Raw genomic sequence first — 20,278 nt, forward strand, 5'->3', positions numbered from 1 at the left:
GAGGGACTGCCCCTGCTGTCACCGGAAGTGGTGCAGTGCTTCTGGAGGAAGAGGAAGGTGGGGCAGAGCAGGTGTGGGGCAGGGAAATGGGGCACAACTTACAGTCCAAACTGCCTGTCTTCACTAGGATTGTACCTTGCATTAGTTACCACGTGTTAGCTAACTTGTCCTATGAATGGCTTTTTCTTCCTAGTGAAGGCAAGACCTCACAGCATTGTGTAGTCAACCAGGATGGCAAAATTAGGCACTATATTAATACAAGACAAAAAATTCCTCCAGGAGATTATTGGCACCTTAATATTCCAGACCTTTGACCTTTCCCTCTGCTCACACACGATCAGGGATATTTTGAACCCAGACCACAGGGAATAAATGACACACTTCCCATTCTAATCTCTGTGCCAAGTTTTGCCAGAGTTTGAAATGCCCTATTCAGCCTGCAGAGTTTAGATTTGTCAAATAGCCTTTTCATTCATTTCCCTTCTGAAAGGTCATGGGCACTCGTGTTTGTTTACTGCAGTGACTTACAGGGTAAAATACAGTAATTTAGCGATGTAAGGCAGGCTAAATAAAGTGACAGGAGACCAGCTAGAGGCCTAAGCTCATGAATACAGAGGGCATGGTCTAAAAATAAATGAGTTAGTTAGCTTTAAGAATGTGATTCTGTAAGACTGAAGCATGATTTACCTACGGGTAGCACAGAATGTACCTTATCTAAATGTAGGTAAACCAGGGAATATCTCCGTTTCTTCTGTATGGGAGCAAAATTGGCAGATTCTGGCTGAGAATGCCTTTCTTCTCAAGATCTCCAGTGTCTTTGGAAACATTCTGTGTGGTTTAAGTATTCAAAGCCAGGGCCTTAGAGGGTACAAACTGGTTTAGGTCTGCCTTCATTGGAGTGATATCCGTGGTAATCTGGCTCTTTCTATTTGAGGGCATGTTGTACAAACCAGTTAATAGTTCTGCAATTTGTCATTTGAGTTATTTCGGAACTCTTGGGTAAATGCTATTTGGTCCTGGTGACTTGTTACTGTTAAATTTATCAGTTTATTCCAAAACGTCCTCTAAAAGCACCTCAGTCTGGGCCAATTCCTTAGATTTGTCACCTATAAAGAATGGCTCAAGTTTGGGACTCTAACATCCTCAGCCCTGAAGACCAAAGCAAAGAATTCATTAGGTTTTCCTCAGTGTCCTTATATTTGAGTGCTCCCATAGCATCTTGATCAACCATGGCCCCTCTGGTGGTTTAACATGCTTCCTGCTCCTGATGTACTTTCCGTCCTGAGGTGACGTGTAGCCAGTCAATATGGGGATAGCTGAAATCCCTCATTATTAGTGAGTTTTTTATTTTGATAGCTTCTCTAATCTCCCTCACCATTTCATAGTCACTATTGCTGACCTCGTAAGATAGTTGATAATATATCCCTACTACTATATTCTTATTAGAGCACAGACTTACTATCCATTGAGATTCTATGTATCATTTTGGTTGATATAAGATTTTTACTTCATTTGATTCTACATTTTTTTCACGTACAGTGCCACTTCCGCACCAGCATGACCTGTTCTGTCCTTCTGATATATTTTGTACCCTGGTCTGTGTCCTATTGATGGTCCTCATTTCACCAAGTTTCTGTGATGCCAATTATATCATTATCCTTCTTTAATATGACACACCCATCTTATTATTTAGACATCTAGCACTTGTGTGTAAGCACTTTAAAAAATTGTCACCATTTATCTCTCTGCCATTCCTGATATATGACTCTTTTTCATTTGATTGTTTCTCATCTCATCTTACCCATATTTTATCATCTTTGATCCTCTCCTCCTTACTAGAACATAGAGAATCCCTATTAAAAGACGCTCGCCTAAGAGCTGTCTCTGTCTGATGCATGTGCTCCTCTGCACCTGTCAGCTTTCACCCAGCCCTTACTTTAAAAATTACTCTACGAAATTCTGATGCATTTGCTTCTGGTGGTAGTATCCACAGTTTCAGTGGGCTCACTCCTGGAGTTAGTTGCTATACACCTTAGGCAACATTTTCAGAATTCCATTCAGGGCAATAACAAGGAAGAGATGGCATATACAACTTTATCATCCCTTTACAAAACTTCTGCTCTGGTCTGATATATATATATTACAGCAATCATCACAGCACCAGGTGCTGCACCACTGTGAGGGATGAGAAATGCATAAAATGGCTAAATAATTATGTTAACAGGAGCAGTAGACACTTTTATGACGACTGTGTACTACTCACTTACTAATTGAAATGAGATTGGTATTGGAACTACTTGATTTTTCAAGCCCTGAAGGGCCCTTGAACTGAATTGAGTATCTGTGTAAAACAAAGTGATTAACTTCACACTTTTAAAGAATTTATCACACCACTCACTCCAGGAAATAACTGGTTTATCTACTTGGAGTAATGCCAGTTGATGAGTTTCTAAGTACACAGGTGAGTTAAACTGTTTTTAGTTTCCCTGTATAAGCTTACATTCCTCATGACTGCTCATGTGGAGCTCAAGAGAAGATGAAATGAAATGAAATGAAATGTTTTTTCCTTTTTTGTTTGTGATTTGATGTATATAGGTTGAACCTCTCTAGTCTGGCACGCTCTGGTCTGGCAACATCCATGGTCCAGCAGGACTTTAGTTCACTTATGGATGTGGCTAAGTTCCCTGTGGTCCTGGCTCTCTGTGTTCTGTGCTGTTTTGTAGCTCTAATTTATCCCTAAATGTCGTCCAAGAGCTCAGTAAGCAGTGGAAGTGTTGGTAGTGCTTCTAGATACTATTGACTTCCTGTGGTTCAGCACGTTCTCTGGTTCGGCACTGATCAGGATCTAAGGGTGCCAGACTAGATAGGTTCAAACTGTAAATTAAATGCTATGGGGTAAAAATAAAGAGTAATATGCTTGTATGTTCTGTTATTTTAAAACTGCTGTTCATTTAAAGAAAAGGAGCCAGTCGCTATTTGGAAGTCACTGTTAGATTACTGCCAACTCACACAAGCATAACAGGGACCACAATTTGGCACATGTGTTTTATCTAGTTTTCTTGCCGATCATATTGAATGCTGTGGATTGTACGACGATCCCAGGTAATAGTGTCACTGTCACTTTAAACCTGAAGTATTTTTGAGCACTGTGCTGGTGGGTGCAACATGGAATCATTCCCACCAGACCGAATGCTGTATGGGTACGGTCAGAAATTTCAGTGTCTTAAATGTTAACATTAGGCCCTGGCTTTGCGAAGGCTTCAGTGCATACTTTATGTGCCCACGTACCTCCAGGGTCTTCGCGTATAACTTCTACTGGACTACTTTGTCAGTTTATTTCCTTTTGAAATTGTGCTTGGCCCGGAAAACCAAGTTTCTGGGGATCAGCTCGGAAGTAGTGACTCATTCATATAACTTGATAGCATTATATTACAGCGACACTACTATAAATGTTAGTATGGTTTCAATGGCACTGTGGTTGTCTTTACACGCAATATTGCAATCAATTGTATGATTCTTACGTTCTTCAGCAGGAAGTTATTTAAAATGAAAATATCTCAGCGAGTAACTAATCTACTAATGGCTAATAAAGTAGCCACATAAGCTCCAGGCCATAATGCATTGTGTTGGGATGATCATGATATTAAAGGGACGCTGTTGGATCAAATTTAGTCCAAACTTTTGGTTTTGTACAAATGAGCTATTGAAATTCTAAATGTAATGAGAAATAGTCCATATATGTTAAAAAAAAATCTTCTGAAAACAGTGTTTTCTTTTACCTAATAAACTTCCCCCCATGTTGTTGTCAGCTTAAACTCCGCAGAATTACAAACAGCAGAGATAGTGAAAAATAAATGTTTTTTTTAATGTGACTGTGCAGCTTTTTAAGGAAACCTTAAGGTTTCAGGGGCACAAATCAGAAATTGTGATCTAATTTTCCCATATGGAAAAGCAGGTAGCTTGAATCCTTTTGGGAAACAGCATGCATTTTAACAGCAGGACAAGGCTTTCGTGCTTGCTGAAGTAGAGCAGCTGCAGGCTGCCATTACAGGCCAGTCTCTGTGATTTCTGCATCCCTGTGCTTTAGTGGAACAGATGCCTTTTTGCCCTGTATTTGAATAACAATCCCCTTCCTTCCGCTTCCCTCAGACTAAGTATGGTGTTTGAAGGCTTTGGGTGGCCTGCTGATGCTCTTATTCTTTCCCTACTACTTCTTCAATAGTTATGTAAGGATGCATTTATTTGCTGTTTGCAGTAGTACAGACCAGATAGCCAGCTCCTCTTTGCCTTTCCTACCCATCACACTTCGGCTACGTCTACACGTGCAGCCAACATCGAAATAGCTTATTTCGATGTTGCGACATCGAAATAGTCTATTTCGACGAATAACGTCTACACGTCCTCCAGGGCTGGCAACGTCGATGTTCAACTTCGACGTTGCGCAGCCCGACATCGAAATAGGCGCAGCGCGGGAACGTCTACACGTCAAAGTACCACACATCGAAATAGGGATGCCAGGCACAGCTGCACACAGGGTCACAGGGCAGGCTAGCGCTTCCGGGGCAACAGCTAGCCGCTCCCTTAAAGGGCCCCTCCCACATACACTCAGCCTGCACAGCACGCGGTCTGATGAGCCAGATAGGCACACAGACCCCGAGCGCCGCAGCCATGGACGCCCAGCAGCAGCAGCAGCAGCAGCAGCAGCAGCAGCAGCTAGAGGTCCAGCCAGCCCTCCTGGCAGGAGCAGGGCTTGCCCTGGCTCTTGTCATGTTGGGGGCAGCTGAGCACCTTCCTGCCCCAGGGGAGGAGATGCCCCCGGGGCAGCAGGGCTCAGCCCCTCCCCCTGCAGCACCCCGTTCCACCCCCCGCCTCACACGCCGGCGGCTGTGGAGCCACCCCACCAGCACCGACTGGTGGGAGCGCCTGGTGCTTGGGGAGTGGGACGACGAGCACTGGGTCCGCAACTTCAGGATGACCCGACAGACATTCCTGGAGCTGTGCCAGTGGCTCAGCCCCGCACTCCGGCACCGGGACACTGCCATGCGGCGTGCCCTCAGTGTGGAGAAACGGGTCGGCATCGCTGTCTGGAAGCTGGCCACTCCGGACAGCTACCGATCCGTGGGGCAGCAGTTTGGCGTGGGAAAGGCCACCGTCGGGGCTGTGTTCATGGAGGTAAGAGAACCCACAGGGGGAGGCCAGGCCAGGCCAGGGGGGCCAGGGCAGAGCAGGGCAGGCCAGGGGGGCCAGGGGGGCCAGGGCAGGCCAGGGGGGCCAGGGCAGAGCAGGGCAGGCCAGGGGGGCCAGGGCAGAGCAGGGGGGGCCAGGGGGGCCAGGGCAGGCCAGGGGGGCCAGGGCAGAGCAGGGCAGGCCAGGGGGGCCAGGGCAGGGCCATGCACACCCTGCTCACCCCTCATTGAGGCTGTCCCATGTGCTTTCCCTGCAGGTCGTGCGTGCCATCAACTCCATGCTCCTGCACAGACTCGTGAGGCTGGGGGACCCAGATGCCACCATCGCCGCCTTTGCCACCCTGGGCTTCCCCAACTGCTTCGGGGCTCTGGATGGGACCCACATCCCCATCCGCGCCCCGGACCACAGCGGAGGCCGATATGTGAACCGGAAGGGCTACCATTCAGTCGTCCTGCAGGCCTTGGTGGACAGCCGGGGACGGTTCCAGGACATTTACGTGGGCTGGCCTGGCAGCACCCACGACGCCCGGGTTTTCCGCAACTCGGGCCTGTGCCGCCGGCTGGAGGCGGGGACTTACATCCCCCAGCGGGAGATCCCTCTGGGGGACACCACCATGCCCTTCTGCATCATTGCGGATGCGGCATACCCCCTCCGGCCGTGGCTTATGCGCCCCTACACGGGCCACCTCTCCGCCAGCCAGGAGCGCTTCAACGAGCGCCTGAACCGTGCGCGCCAGGTGGTGGAGCGCTCCTTCGGCCGCCTCAAGGGACGATGGAGATGTCTCCTCACCCGCCTGGATGCCAGCCCCAACAACATCCCCCAGATTGTGGGTGCCTGCTGCGCCCTGCACAACCTTGTTGAGAGCAAGGGGGAGACCTTCCTTCAGGGCTGGGCCGCCGAGGCTGGCAGGGCACACGTCCAGCCACCTGCTGCCCCCAGTCGGCAGGCGGACCCAGAGGGGACCCGGGTCCGGGAGGCCCTGCGGGCCCACTTCGACAACCAGGCCGCGGGGTGAACTCTGCCCAGGCCCCCGACTGCCCGCCCCTTCCTCCCCCACACTCCTGCCTCAACGCCCACACCACCATGGAGCACCCCACCGCCCCCCCCCCCTTGTCCAGGAGAAACGACAGATCGAACTTGTGGGTGAACGTAAATGTTTTCTTTGGCTGAACCTTTTTTTTTTTTTTAAATAGAAAAATATACACATGTGAAAGGGAAAGCAAAAAGGAGGGACAAACATGTAACAAAAGCAAGATGGGCACAAATAAAACTATGTACAACAATAAAATCCAAGCAGGGTGTGCCATCAACAAAAGAAAACCAAAAAGCAGGGAGGAGAATGGGGAGAACTATTTACAGGGGGGACGGGGCAAGCAGGGGCAGCACCCACCCACCCAGTCCCCAAAGTCTGTCCATCGGGGGGGGGGCCACGTCCCGGGCCCCTCACCCCCTACAGGCCCCCAGTGGGCATTCCCGGCCGGGAGCTCCGGCGGGCCTGCAGTCTGGTCCGCGGCTGGGTGGGAGCGGGCTCCACCGGAAGATATCGGCGCCGGCGAGTCTCGGGTGGCTCCAGGGGTCCCTCGGCGCGGTGGCCCTCGCGGGGAGGTGGTGGGGCGACGGCGGACGGGCCGGCGGCGGCTGGAGCAGCCGGTGGTGGGGCTGCAGGAGCGGCCATGGCGGGCGGTGGCGCGGCCGGCGCGGCATGGGGGGCCAGGAAATCAACCAGATGGTTGACAGTGTCCACAAGGGCCCCCCATGACTCTCGGCGCCAGGCCAGCGCCTGCTCCTGCAGCCGGAGGTGCTGCTCCGACACCTCCTGCTGCCGCTCCGACACCTCCAGCTGCCGGCGAAGGATGGCCAGCAGCTGGGGGTCTGTGGCCACCGCCGGTAGTAGGCGCGGGGTCCGCCGTCTTGCCCTCCGCGGGGCCGGTGGTTCCTCGGCCGAGGGGCTTCCCTGGAGCGAGGGTCCCGGAGGAGTCTCCGGGACGACCGACGCCTCGCCGGCGCTCTCTTCCGGTCCTTCGGATGGTGCCGGTGCAGGTGCAGGACACAGGAGAGGAGGGGGGAAAGAAGAATGGAGACAGGCGTTAGTGTGGTCCCCGAGCCGTGGCCTTTGTCCCCCCCGCCCTGTGCTGCAGGTTCCCCATCCCCGTCCCCGGGAGATGCTGCTGTGATGGATGGGGTTCAGGGGTCCCCCTGCCCTGCAGCCCGTCCCCTGGTGGGAGCGACTCTCACTTCAGCCCGCAGGGTCTGAGAGCAGGAGAGGTTTCTTAGGCCACAGATGGCCAGTTTCTGGCAGGAGTGACAGCACCAGCTGTCGGAAGAGACAGTCCTTCCAACTCGTCGTGGGGAGAAGACCCCAAGGGGGGGCCCCTCTGCGATGCAGCTTTCCCTCTCCTCTGGCTGGCTGCCTATCAGCTCTCCCTTCCCCTAGCCTCTACCTGTGGCCCCCGCCCTCGCCCCCCAATTCCAAGCCAGCTCGGCTCCTCCCTCCTGTTTGTTCAGGGCAGAGGTGTCACCTGCCAGCTGTAGCGCCAGGATCCTCCTTTGGCCCTGGGAGCTCCTCGGCTCGGGTGGCTCATCTGTAGCCTGGGTCTCCCTTTGGCACTCCCCCCACTCCATCGCCTGCTGGTGCTGCGGGGTGTCCCACCCCCTCCGCCCGGGGGCCCCTCGAGGTTCCGCTCCCCCCTGGCCTGGGGATGGGGCATGGCACTGTCATGCAGGGTGGCGGGGGGCAGGGGCTGCTGGCTGCAGTGCTGTGAGGGCCCTGTCCCTGGTGTCCTTGGGGCCATGGCCATGTGAGCGTGTGGGGGGCCCTGGACACATCTCTGTTCCCCCCGCCCCTCCAGCCCCGGGGTATCCACCAGAGAGGGGTACCTACCTGTGGGTCCGCTCCCATGGTCCGGAGATCCCCGGGGGTCGGAGGCCCTGCTGCTGCTCCGGGATGGCAGGAGGAGGATCTGCAGGCTGGAATCGGTGGAGGAGGAGCCCCCCTCCTCCTCCTCCTCCTCCCCCTGCCGTGATGTCCTGGGGATGGCCTCCGGGGGGGGGCCCCCGGGGTGCGGGGCTTACCTCCGGGCCGGAGCCCGGCTGCAGGGCCTGCTGGGGCTCGTCAGCCGAAGTGTCAAGGGTGGCCAGAGGGGGGGAGGTGTGCTGGGAGCCCAGGATGTCCCTGAGCTCCCTGTAAAAGGGGCAAGTGACTGGGGCGGCCCCAGATCGGCTGGCCGCATCCCGGGCCCGGGCGTAACCCTGCTGCAGCTCCTTCACCTTGCTGCGCACATGGTCAGGAGTGCGGGCAGGGTGACCCCGGGCAGCCAGGCCGTCGGCCAGCCGAGCGAACGCATCCGCGTTCCGTCTCTTGCTCCCCACTACCTGGAGCACCTCCTCCTCGCTCCAGAGCCCCAGCAGGTCCCGCATCTCGGCCTCCGTCCAAGAGGGGCCCCGCTGCCGCTTCCCAGACTGCTTGGTCCTCTGGCTCTGCTGGCTGCCCTGGCTGCCCTTGGGGGGGGTCCCCTGGGGGCGCTGGGGGGGCTGCTGGGCAGCCATGGCTGCAGAAGGGGCTGAGGGCTGGGCAGGCTCGCCACCGCGTGTGCAGGCAGGAGCCTGCACGTTCCCTCAGTCTCCTGCAGTCAGGGCGGGGGAGGGGCCCTTTAAGGGGCCGCTCCACGCGGCCACCAGTGAGCTGCGGGGCTGGAGAGAGCGTCTCTCAACCCCTCAGCTGATGGCCGCCATGGAGGACCCGTCAATTTCGACGTTGCGGGACGCGGATCGTCTACACTGTCCCTACTTCGACGTTGAACGTCGAAGTAGGGCGCTATTCCCATCCGCTCATGGGGTTAGCGACTTCGACGTCTCGCCGCCTAACGTCGAAGTTAACTTCGAAATAGCGCCCGATGCGTGTAGACGCGACGGGCGCTATTTCGAAGTTGGTGCCGCTACTTCGAAGTAGCGTGCACGTGTAGACGCAGCTTTCCTGAGCAAGAGAGGTCATTGTATCCCCAGTAGGCTGTATTCCAATGATGTTCACAGGGTAGACACCATAGAATTCTGCTGTTTCTGCTCTGAATCTGATAATGGGGCATAGAAAACACTCACATAACTCTTTGGAAGATACAAAGCACTTTACAGAGACCCTTCCAGCACCCTTGTCATAGGTAATCAAATTATATCCCTGTTTTTTTACAGGAGGGAAAAATAAGGCAGAGATGCAAAGTGGCTCCTGTTCAGCGAGTAACAGTCATGACTTAGGACCTGAAGTCCGGGTTTCTGCTTTGTTCTTGAACTAGTAAGCTATGTCTACACAGCAGTGTTATCGCAAAATAATCCATTCTGGAATGGCTATTCCAAAATAGCTTATTTCAAAATAACACAGCTGCATGCAAGAATGCATTTTGAAATAGCACGTCTGGACATGTAGTGCCTATTTCGAAATAATGCCATAGGGTGTCCAAAAGAAACGGTCATGTATAGATACAGACAGAGAGAGCATTGCTGCTGGATACCTTAGAATTTCATTAGAGATCACCCCTCTTGTGATCAGTTCCCTTTCATAGTACTATATGTTGATTTTGTTCCATAGAAACTGATGCTGAACACATGTTATTATGACACTTAAACTTGTTCTTAAGTGAAAGTACTTCTTCACTGTTATTTTGTTGGTAATGTGCCTACTTTTGCTCTGTTTACTACTCTTCATGCGTAGACTGGGGATTAACATACAATATCTCTTTTTAAACAACTTCATTGTACTGGTCTAACTGGATTGTTCCCCCCTAGAGAACGCCACTTTTGAACTGGGAGCTACGTGGATCCATGGTTCGAATGGAAATCCAGTCTATCATCTAGCAGAAGACAACGGCTTACTTGAAGAGACTACTGATGGCGAGAGGAGCATTGGCCGTATCAGCCTTTACTCCAAGAATGGGGTGGCTTATCACCTCACGAACAATGGACAGAGGATTCCCAAAGATGTGGTTGAAGAATTCAGTGATTTATACAACGAGGTTGGTATTTAGCAGCCCCCACTGGTTGTACATGGCTTTGGATAACACTAGACACTTGTCCACGCAGAGATTTCAAGGTCTGAGAGACAGTAGAAAAACTTTTGATGCCACTAGTTTCTCTACTTAAAAGAAGTTTTGTATTTATTATAACCAATAGGGAGCCTTCTACTTAATTCATTCAGTGGTTAGAGTGGATCAGAGCTCCTGGAACCAAATCACAGGCAAAAAGAATACCCATTCTGCCCTGTCTTATGATCAGTTCTGATTACTTCCAGCAAATATTGAGGGGATAATTCAGTCAGCAGCAGTAGAGTCCTAATAATAAGGACCAGGGGCCCAAAGGAGGCAGATCATAAAGACCTGGAAGATCCAACTGAAAGATGTGGAAGTGAGACATTGTTGTTGATATTATAACTACTAAACAGTGCTGTGTAAGCGACAACTGTCAGGGCTCCTTTCCCACTCTCACTGTGAGTGCAGAAAGTGGGGGCCTGCAAAAACTCGAGAACACCTTGCCTGTGCGCAGGCTTTACTTGAAAACTTCCCAAGGTCACAGATCCGCTGCACGTTAGCCTGTCACCGTCCAAGGAGAACAAAAGCCCCCTTAACCCATGAAGATACACATGGGATTATCTCCCTAGAGGTACCCCAAGATCTTAAGCCTTCCTCCGGAGGGAGCTCTGACACAAAAACTGTAATTCTGTAGCTGACCGTTTGGTCTACACAGATTCTTCTTAGGACACAGGATCAGCTCAATTGCTTAAAAACAGTGATTTATTTTTCTCTTGTTTTGTGAATAAATCACTTTATTCACAAAACAAGAGAAAAATAAATCATGGGTTACATGCAGAGAAAAATATTTCCCTGGGATTCAGCTTAAAAGTGACAGTGGGGAAATCTCAAGTCAAAGAACAACAACAAAAAAGAAAAACAGAACAGCCAAGCAACAAAACAAGGCACCAAGAGAACAGAGATAGCCAGTCCAACCAAATTCAAAATAACCATAACCTGATTGCGTTTAGCTATACATTTCCCTTTACTTACACCTCTGTGGCTGATTTTGAGATGGTCAGGATGTTTACGATTTTCATTCCATTTGCCTGGCAGACATCTCCCTCTGTTTTTCTCTCTGCTGTTCCAGCAGACAGAACGCCCTGAAAACTTCAATTGTTCTCAGTTCAGAAAAGTTACTCCACTCCTTTTGGTTCATCTGGGCTCAAGTTACCTCAGGAAGACATTAACCTCTTCCCTACTCATTCATGACAGCAACATTCCTCCTAATGTGAATGACAAGCTTGATTGCATCAGGTGTTGTGACAAATGTTGCACGGCTTAATATAATTCCTCTCTTGGGGTGAGCTTTCATTTGTATGATTTGGAAGCTGCTTGTAATGTTCACTTGCCTGTCTTAAATGATTTTCTTCAGTGATCTGTGTAAAACAGTACCTAAGCTCAAGATAGAGACTCCTCACCAATGGAAAACAGAAATCAAAGCACAAAAAAGATAGAACCTAAGAAAAATGCAGAATAAAACTTGAAATAGAGGTTCAGTAATGTAACGTATCCTAAACAAATACCCAAGGAAAAAGTGGTTTTCAGTTTCTAAGGGGCAGTCTGACTGTGGTGTAAATGGGCATTGTTCCTCTGATTCCAGTGCATCAGTGCCTATTTCTGATTGGCGTCCATGTGGTCCCTGATAATTATTGGTTGAACAGATGTAAAATGGCATTATTTTTATACTTTTCTAATACCAAGACTTAGACTTAAACAGTGCTAAGACAGCTAGTCTGCTTTCACTCTAATGATTCTCCTAACTGATTGCCTCCATTTCTTGTTAATTATATTTTGATGAGGGGACAGTATAAATTTTTTTCAATCAAAATCCTTTCAGACATAAAGACTACATCTACGCTAGCCCAAATGTTCAAAATGGCCATACAAGTGGCCATTTAGAAGATTACTAATGAGGCAGTGAAATACATATTCGGCGTCTCATTAGCATGCCAGCGGCTGCGGCACTTCGAAATTGCCGTGGCTTGCTGCCGCGCAGCTTGTCCTGATGGGACTCCTTTTTGAAAGGACCCCGCCAACTTTGAAATCCCCTTATTCCTATCAACAGATAGGAATAAGGGGATTTTGAAGTTCCCGGGGTCCTTTCGAAAAGGAGCCCTATTTGGACGAACCGCACGGCAGCGAGCTGAGGCAATTTCAAAGTGCCATGGCCAGTGGCATGCTAATGAGGTGCTGAATATGTATTTCAGTGCCTCATTAGTAATCTTCGAAATGGCCATGCAAATGGACATTTTGAACATTTGGGCTAGCGTAGACACGGCCAAAATGTGATGGGGGAGAAGTGGGTGGAAAAACATCCTAGTCAAGTTGTAGCCATTTGTAAAGCCCTTAAAGTTTGCAAATAAAGCTGAATTTACCAGCTGTTGTTTGGGTAAATCTTTTTTTTACAATGTCACACCCTGGCATCAGCCAGACATTGTTTAATGTATACTTAAAAATATTTACATTGATATTCAAGCAGACATTGGTAAAATCCTTCATCAGAGGCCATTAAGGAAACAACATAGTTGTGGAATGAGAGGTGAAGTGCTGTGGTGGATCAGGGACAGAGGAGAAATGCTGATTTTCAACACAGAAAGTGTGTCTACACTTGCATTCCTCTTTCGAAAGAGGCATGCAAATGAGGCAAATCGAAAATGCAACTGAGGTATAAATTTACGTATTCAGCACCTCATTCGCATATTCTAATTTCAGAAGCGCTTCTTTCGAAACAAGAAAGCCAGTGTAGATGCTGCTCTTTCGAAAGTAAACCCATCTTTGAAAGAATCCTTCTTCCCTTTATTTAATGGGAAGAAGGATTCTTTCGAAGAAGGGGTTTACTTTCGAAAGAGCAGCGTCTACACTGGCTTTCTTCTTTTGAAAGAAGCTCTTTTGAAATTAGAATATGCGAATGAGGTGCTGAATATGCAAATTTATACCTCATTTGCATTTTTGATTTGCCTCATTTGCATGCCTCTTTCGAAAGAGGAATGCAAGTGTAGACACACCCAGAATGAAATTCAGCATTATTCCATGAGTATCTTGACCAGGGCTAATGCACGTGTACCCCACAACCTAGGTGTGGTTCACTGCCCTATACAGTGGCACCAAGACCACTTCACAGAGAAAGAATGAGTCTCCTCTACAACCTTAGCGGAGAACGAGCTGCTTTTAGCTCAAACTGTAGAGGCTCATGCACTAAGTTTGGAGGTTTCTGGTTCAAGTCTGCCTGTGGGCAGTTACACACACGACCTATAATTATTTGAATTAGTAGGGGAGGATTGTGGGGAACATCCGAGGGTTCTAGTTAAGATAGGAATCAGGCGACGCAGTGGCAGATGAAATCCCACTTGGGCAAGTGAAGGCAGATGCATTTTGGAAGGAGTAGTTTGAGGTATACTTTCTAGCTCTGGATTCTAAAATTAACAGGAGCCACTCAGGGGGAAAAAAAAAAAAAAAAGGGAGCAGTTCAGTGAAAACCTTGGCGTGCAGAAGTGATAAAAATAAAAGAAAATGTAATATTGGACCTGCTCAAAAAAGAGAGATGGAATAACATTGGAAATGCTGTAATGAATGACTTTCTAGCAGTAAACGGCATGCCATTGCTCTGGATACTATTTTCATTCCTGATCATCCCATCTCAAAGATAGAGAGATATGAATGTGTTTATTCTCTTTGCTAAACACTACTAGGGTATGCCTACACAGCAGTGTTATTCTGGAGTATTTTATTTCAAAGTTGTTATTCCAAAATAAACTATTCCTGAATAATGCTTCTACAATACAGCAAAGTCCTGGAATTAACAAAACTTATTCCGAAATAGTGTATCTGTACACAAGAGAGCCTATTTCAGATTAGAGCCCCTGGAAGCAAAACTAATCTGAAATACGGCGTCTACACAGCAGAATAATTTCAGAGTAAGCTATTCTGGAATATTTTATTTCAAAATAGCCCCTATTCTGTGTCTACACAGCCCCTATCCTTAAATATCTATTTCAGAATAGGTGCTATTCCTCATACATTGAGGTTTACCAAATTCAAAATAAGTTATCCGCTATTTCAAAATAATTTCAAAATAGCGGTTGTGTTGTGTACATGCTCACAAAGTTATTTCAAAATAACGTTGCTGTAGAGTCCTAAAATGACCTGTAATGAGAGGCAAATGCAAAGAGGTGACAAAACAGTTTAGCAAGATGATTAATGAAAGTTAACAGAGGGAGATGAAGTGTACGGTGAAGAAAAGTCAGTTTTGCACTTAGGGTTATTCTTTCTTATCATACGAGAACAAGGGGCTGGCCAGTGAAAATAGAAAGCAACAAACTTCAAGGTGATATTTTTTTTATGCAGTGCATAAATAACTTGTTCCTACTACAAGCTAAACTTGTGTCCAAGCTAAGAGTCATACAGGGAGATCTGGTATTTATATGGGTAGTAAACACATCAGCTGTTATATGTGCTGGGATAAAAATGTGTACGGGATCTCCACTCTTATTTTAAGACATAAGCCAACCCTCAGTTGTCTGGGATTGAGAACTAACTTTTCCCACACCCATGCTGAATGAAACGGGACAGGCAATTAAAAGTGGGTATTCAGTCTGCTTCAGTTTGAACCTCTTCTGTATTGGTTGGTGGGACTGTATGTTGGGGATTTTGTAATGTCCCTAAAACACTCTGCCTGCTGCATCTACACTAGCAAGTTAGTTTGAAAAAGCCAGGCTTTTTTTGAAAGAACCCACAGAGCGTCTGTGCACAAGATGACAAGTATCAGAGGGGTAGCCAAGTTAGTCTGTATTTTCAAAACCAACAAGAAGTCCTGTGGCATCTTATAGACTAACAGATATTTTGGAGCATAAGCTTTCGTGGGCAAAGACCCTCTTCATCAGATGCATCTTTGCCCATGAAAGCTTATGCTCCAAAATATTTGTTAGTCTATAAGGTGCCACAGGACTTCTTGTTTTTACACACAAAATGGGCTCTTTCAATCTGATGAGGAAAAGCACCTTTTTCTGAAAGACTCTTTCAGAAAAAAATGTGTGTAGATGCCCTGGGAGTCCTTTTTTTGAAAGAGCAGTCCTCATGGTGCTGCATTTTTCAGTCCCTGGCCTCTTCTTTAGAAAGAAAAGGGGCTGTGTGGCTGCTCTCTATTAAAAGAGTGGATCAGTCTTTTGATCCCCCCCTTTTTTTTGTGTGTGGACACACTGTTTCAAAAGACGTTTTTTCAGAAGAGATCTTCCAGAAGAACTTCTTTTGAAGGATCAATGTAGTGTAGACATAACCTCTGAGCAAACAGCTACTACAGTAAAACGGTGGTGAATAAGGTGAATCTGAAAATTGGATGCCTGTGACATATTTAGTTTTCCCACACAGTCATTTCCAGGGTTCTGAGGTACCTTTCCCTCACAGGGTGATTTTTAAGCCCCTTCCTGAGCCCTAAGAGTCCCTTGTAATCCAAGGGGCTGTACTGAGATAGTTTAATCAGGGCAAACTGCAAAGAATGGGGCAGACAGTTCTAAAAACTGGGAGTTATTCTTAAATTTACCAAGGCAGCAACAAAACAGCTTCTGCAATACCTTACTGATTACGCAGAAGCCAAAAACAACAGTTCCCTTAAAACAATCCAACTTTTAGCTCCTACGTATATAGCCAAATCAAATATGATGAGAATTACTGAAAATCTTTGTCACCATATAAAAAGGAATGGACACTTTGCCCATCAGGCCAATGAATACTTCAGATGATATTGAAATACACACTTACCGCCAATTCTTATTACCTAAACTAAGATTTATTTAAAAAGGCATGAAAGTATAGGTTAAAATATCACTATACAGACCATTATGAATAGAGAACATAGAACAGCCATACTGGGCCAGACCAAAGGTCCATCTAGCTCATTATCCAGCCTTCTGAGCATAGCCAATGCTAAGTGCCCAAAGGGGAATGAACAGAACAGGTAAGCATCAAGTGATCCATCCCCTGTTGCCCATTCCCAACTTCTGGCACACAGGCTAGGGACACATCTTGGGTAATGGCCATTAGTGGACTTATCCTCCATTAACTTACTAGTTCTTTTCTGAGTTCTCTTTACAGTTCTTAGATCAGTTTCATAATAGAGATGGTGAGTTTTAGAGTTGCAAAAGTTCTTTCAGAATAAGTTTCATAGGTTATAGCCCAATGTCCAATATCAGGATGGCCCTGATCAGCTAATATTAACTTCCCCTGAAGAAGTGTAAGGAGATGTGAGCTAACAGGACCAGGGCCCAAGAGTTTCTTTTATAGATCTCTTGCAGCTTCTTGACAGCGAGTGAATAATAGGTGAAGCATTCTAGCTTTGAAGTAGAGCTCCTGTTTCTTAAACATCACCAATATTCAGCTGTGTGGCTCAGAATAAGGCAACTGCCCATCTCCTGGAATGTACAAGTCATTTGTGATGTACCTCAAAGAGCAATGAGGACAATGATATTATCAGATGCATAGTTTATCTAATGATTAATATTCCCATTGATCTTTGAATTAGTTGGACATAGAGACAGACAGGGCCGTCTGTCTGGATTATTAACCTCTAACAAAATGTAGGTAAACACAGATTACTCCACTTCCTTTCTTTTCCCAGTTCTCTAACAAGACACATCTATATTTCATATCTAAGATGGCTTTGCTAGCTATTTATAAGGAACAACTCTTAATTACCATTTACAAACTTTCCTGATAAAGGTAGGATTTGGGTCATTTACCTTGCAAGTTGCTTAACTCTTTGGCTTGTCCACTGTTTAGCCATTTTCACTCCATTAGTCTCCCAGGATGTGAACTTTATTGCTAGGAAAGATGCATTTTCCCTTCATGTGAAATCCTAGTGGAGACAAGGTACGGGTAACTAGACAAGGTAAAACCTGCGAGAGGAGGCAGGCCTGTGCTGACCTTGATCAGCTACCTCAAGTTAAAGAAACAAAACAAAAAACAGGGCCTTGTCTCTGCAGGATTTTATGTGATTAACAGTAATAATGTAAGTACCATGGTGCTTAGAAGTTCCATCTTCAGTTTCAAAACACACCTATCTTGTGCAGTGAAAACATGGCACGATAGGTGACGTGACCCTTTCATGGTAATTACAGTTAATGGCCTCAGTCAGTCGGCATTCCCCGGTGTGCCAGACAGTTGGTGTGTGAAGGCAGCAGCTGGAGAACGACTACGTTCTTTTTCCTTCAGGCCCCCACCTTCTGCTGTGAGTCCCCTGCATCTTAGGCTTTGTCTGCACAACCCAGCTTTTAGCGAGATGGCCGTATCAGCACAGCCATGCCTCTAAAGCTCAGGCAGTGTAGCCACTGTTTGTCAGCTCCTTTGCCAGCAAAATATGTCTACCCCAGTGTTTGCCTGCTGCGGCGCAGCTTTTGTCTTTGGCAGGGCGGAGTGGGGTTTAGTGCCTCTAAATGAGAAGTGTTGTCGTTCAATTGCCCATGCAGACGTAACCTTACTCTGTCCCACTCCCGTCTGGCCCACGAGAGCAGTGGTTCCCAGCCTTTTCAATAACACGGCACATTTCAATGAGCCAAACAGTGCCACGGCACACCCACTTTTTCCAGCTGAATCAATTGCTCAGAAACGTTGCATTTACTTACATTTACTATGGCTGTGGTCTTACTAGAGCGGTCTGCAACATGGTAGTGTATACAACAAGCTAAACAAGGATCAAATGGGATGTGGAATAATCGAGGAACTGCTGAAAATTTCGGCAGCTACTTGATTACTCATGAAGGGTGATGGTGGGGAGGTGGCTTCAGAGTGCATGATCCCCTCCCCACCAGCCTGTTAGAGTCAGGACACTGCATTTAAACAGTGTCCCGGCTCCAACAGGCTTCCACCCTTCCCCCTTCCCCCCCACAAGGGAGGGGACGTGGGTTCCCTGCCAGCTTGTTGGGGCTGGGAAGCAGAATTTCAGGGTTGATGTTTCCCCTTATGGCGGCTCTGCACTGTGAGGCGAAATTGACAAACCCCTGCCAGCTGGGACTTGGGCAGCCAAGATTCTTGAGCCCCAGCTGGCACAGGGGTTGTCAGTTCTCCCCCAGCTTCCCAGCAGTGGCTCTTTGCAGAAACACAGGAAGGGGAAATTGGCAACACTTCACTGCCCACTTGGACAGTTCTCACGGCACATTGGTTGAAAACCACTGCACTAGATACCGAGGGCCTGGTTTGTACTGGGGTTACACTAGTGTAAGACTGGGTATAAATCAAACACTTAATTTTAAAACCGAGTTAGAAAGAGTGCTTGAGGCGAGTTCTGACAATCTAAGGCAGCTGCACAAATTGAGATGTGCCATCCTGACTTTCCTAATTTGCTCTTCAATGTCTGGTCTCCCTGAGAGATCTCTTTCCAGGTGGTGGTTGATATGAGAGTTGATGCAGATTCTCTGTTCTTTTCATGCTGATAGAGGAAGGGCTGCTGTTGGTAGGGTGCAGGGCTCTGGGGCACCTATCTGTTCGTAGTCAAATGATGGGGTCAAATTTAGCTACGACAGATCAGGAAAGGGATCTTGGAGTTATAGTGGATAGATCTCTGAAGACATCCACGCAGTGTGCAGCGGCAGTTAGTAAAGCAAATAGGATGTTAGGAATTATTAAAAAAGGGATAGAAAGTAAGACAAAAGATATCACACTTCCCCTATATAAAACTATGGTACGCCCACATCTTGAGTACTGTGTGCAGATGTGGTCTCCTCACCTCAAAAAAGATATATTGGCATTAGAAAAGGTTCAGAAAAGGGCGACCAAGATGATTAGGGGTTTGGAACGGGTCCCATATGGGGAGAGGCTAGAGAGACTGGGACTTTTCAGTCTGGAAAAGAGGCGATTGAGGGGCGATATGATAGAGGTATATAAAATCATAATACAAGAACTAGGGGACACCAAATGAAATTGATGGGTAGTAGGTTCAAAACTAATAAAAGGAAATTTTTCTTCACACAGCGCACAGTCAACCTGTGGAACTCCTTGCTGGAGGAGGCTGTGGAGGCCAGGACTCTATGGCTACGTCTACACGTGAAGCCTACATCGAAGTAGCTTATTTCGATGTAGCAACATCAAAATAGGCTATTTCGATGAATAACATCTACACGTCCTCCAGGGCTGGCAACGTCGATGTTCAACTTCGACGTTGCGCAGCACCACATCGAAATAGGCGCTGCGAGGGAACGTCTACACGCCAAAGTAGCACACATCGAAATAAGGGTGCCAGGCACAGCTGCAGATAGGGTCACAGGGCGGACTCAACATCAAGCCGCTCCCTTAAAGGTCCCCTCCCAGACACAGTTGCACTAAACAACACAAGATCCACAGAGCCGACAACTGGTTGCAGACCCTGTGCCTGCAGCATGGATCCCCAGCTGCAGCAGCAGCAGCCAGAAGCCCTGGGCTACAGGCTGCTGCCCACGGTGACCATAGAGCCCCGCAGGGGCTGGAGAGAGAGCGTCTCTCAACCCCTCAGCTGATGGCCGCCATGGCGGACCCCACTATTTCGAAGTTGCAGGACGCGCAATGACTACACAGTCCCTACTTCGACGTTGAACGTCGAAGTAGGGCGCTATCCCCATCTCCTGATGAGGATAGCGACTTCGACGTCTCGCCGCCTAACGTCGAAGTTAACTTCGAAATAGCGCCCGACGCGTGTTGCCATGACGGGCGCTATTTTGAAGTTAGTGCCGCTACTTCGAAGTAGCGTGCACGTGTAGACACGGCTTATTAGGGTTTAAAAAAGAGCTCGATAAATTTTTGCAGGTTAGGTCCATAAATGGCTGTTCGCCAGGGGTAAAGTATGGTGCCCTAGCCTTCAGTACAAGGGCAGGAGATGGATGGCAGGAGATAAATCACTTGATCATTGTCTTCTGTTCTCCTTCTCTGGGGCACCTGGCATTGGCCACTGTCGGCAGACGGGATACTGGGCTGGATGGACCTTTGGTCTGACCCAGTATGGCCATTCTTATGTTCTTATGTAGTCTGTCATTATCCAGATTTGTTGATTTGTGGCATGCGACAGGAGCCATTTG

The 20,278-nt window shown here is 48.0% G+C and overlaps 1 protein-coding gene across 1 annotated transcript in view; it reads left to right on the plus strand.

The window, feature by feature from the left end:
- SMOX (spermine oxidase) overlaps window positions 1–20,278 on the plus strand; it is a 103,041-nt gene that overhangs the window by 54,893 nt on the left and 27,870 nt on the right. The window contains exon 3 of the mRNA XM_074992253.1: window positions 9,964–10,190. Within this exon, the coding sequence (XP_074848354.1) occupies window positions 9,964–10,190 (227 nt within the window). The remainder of the gene's footprint in view (window positions 1–9,963; window positions 10,191–20,278) is intronic.

Source organism: Carettochelys insculpta, chromosome 4, assembly GCF_033958435.1.
Source record: "Carettochelys insculpta isolate YL-2023 chromosome 4, ASM3395843v1, whole genome shotgun sequence".
Lineage (NCBI taxonomy): Eukaryota > Metazoa > Chordata > Testudines > Carettochelyidae > Carettochelys > Carettochelys insculpta.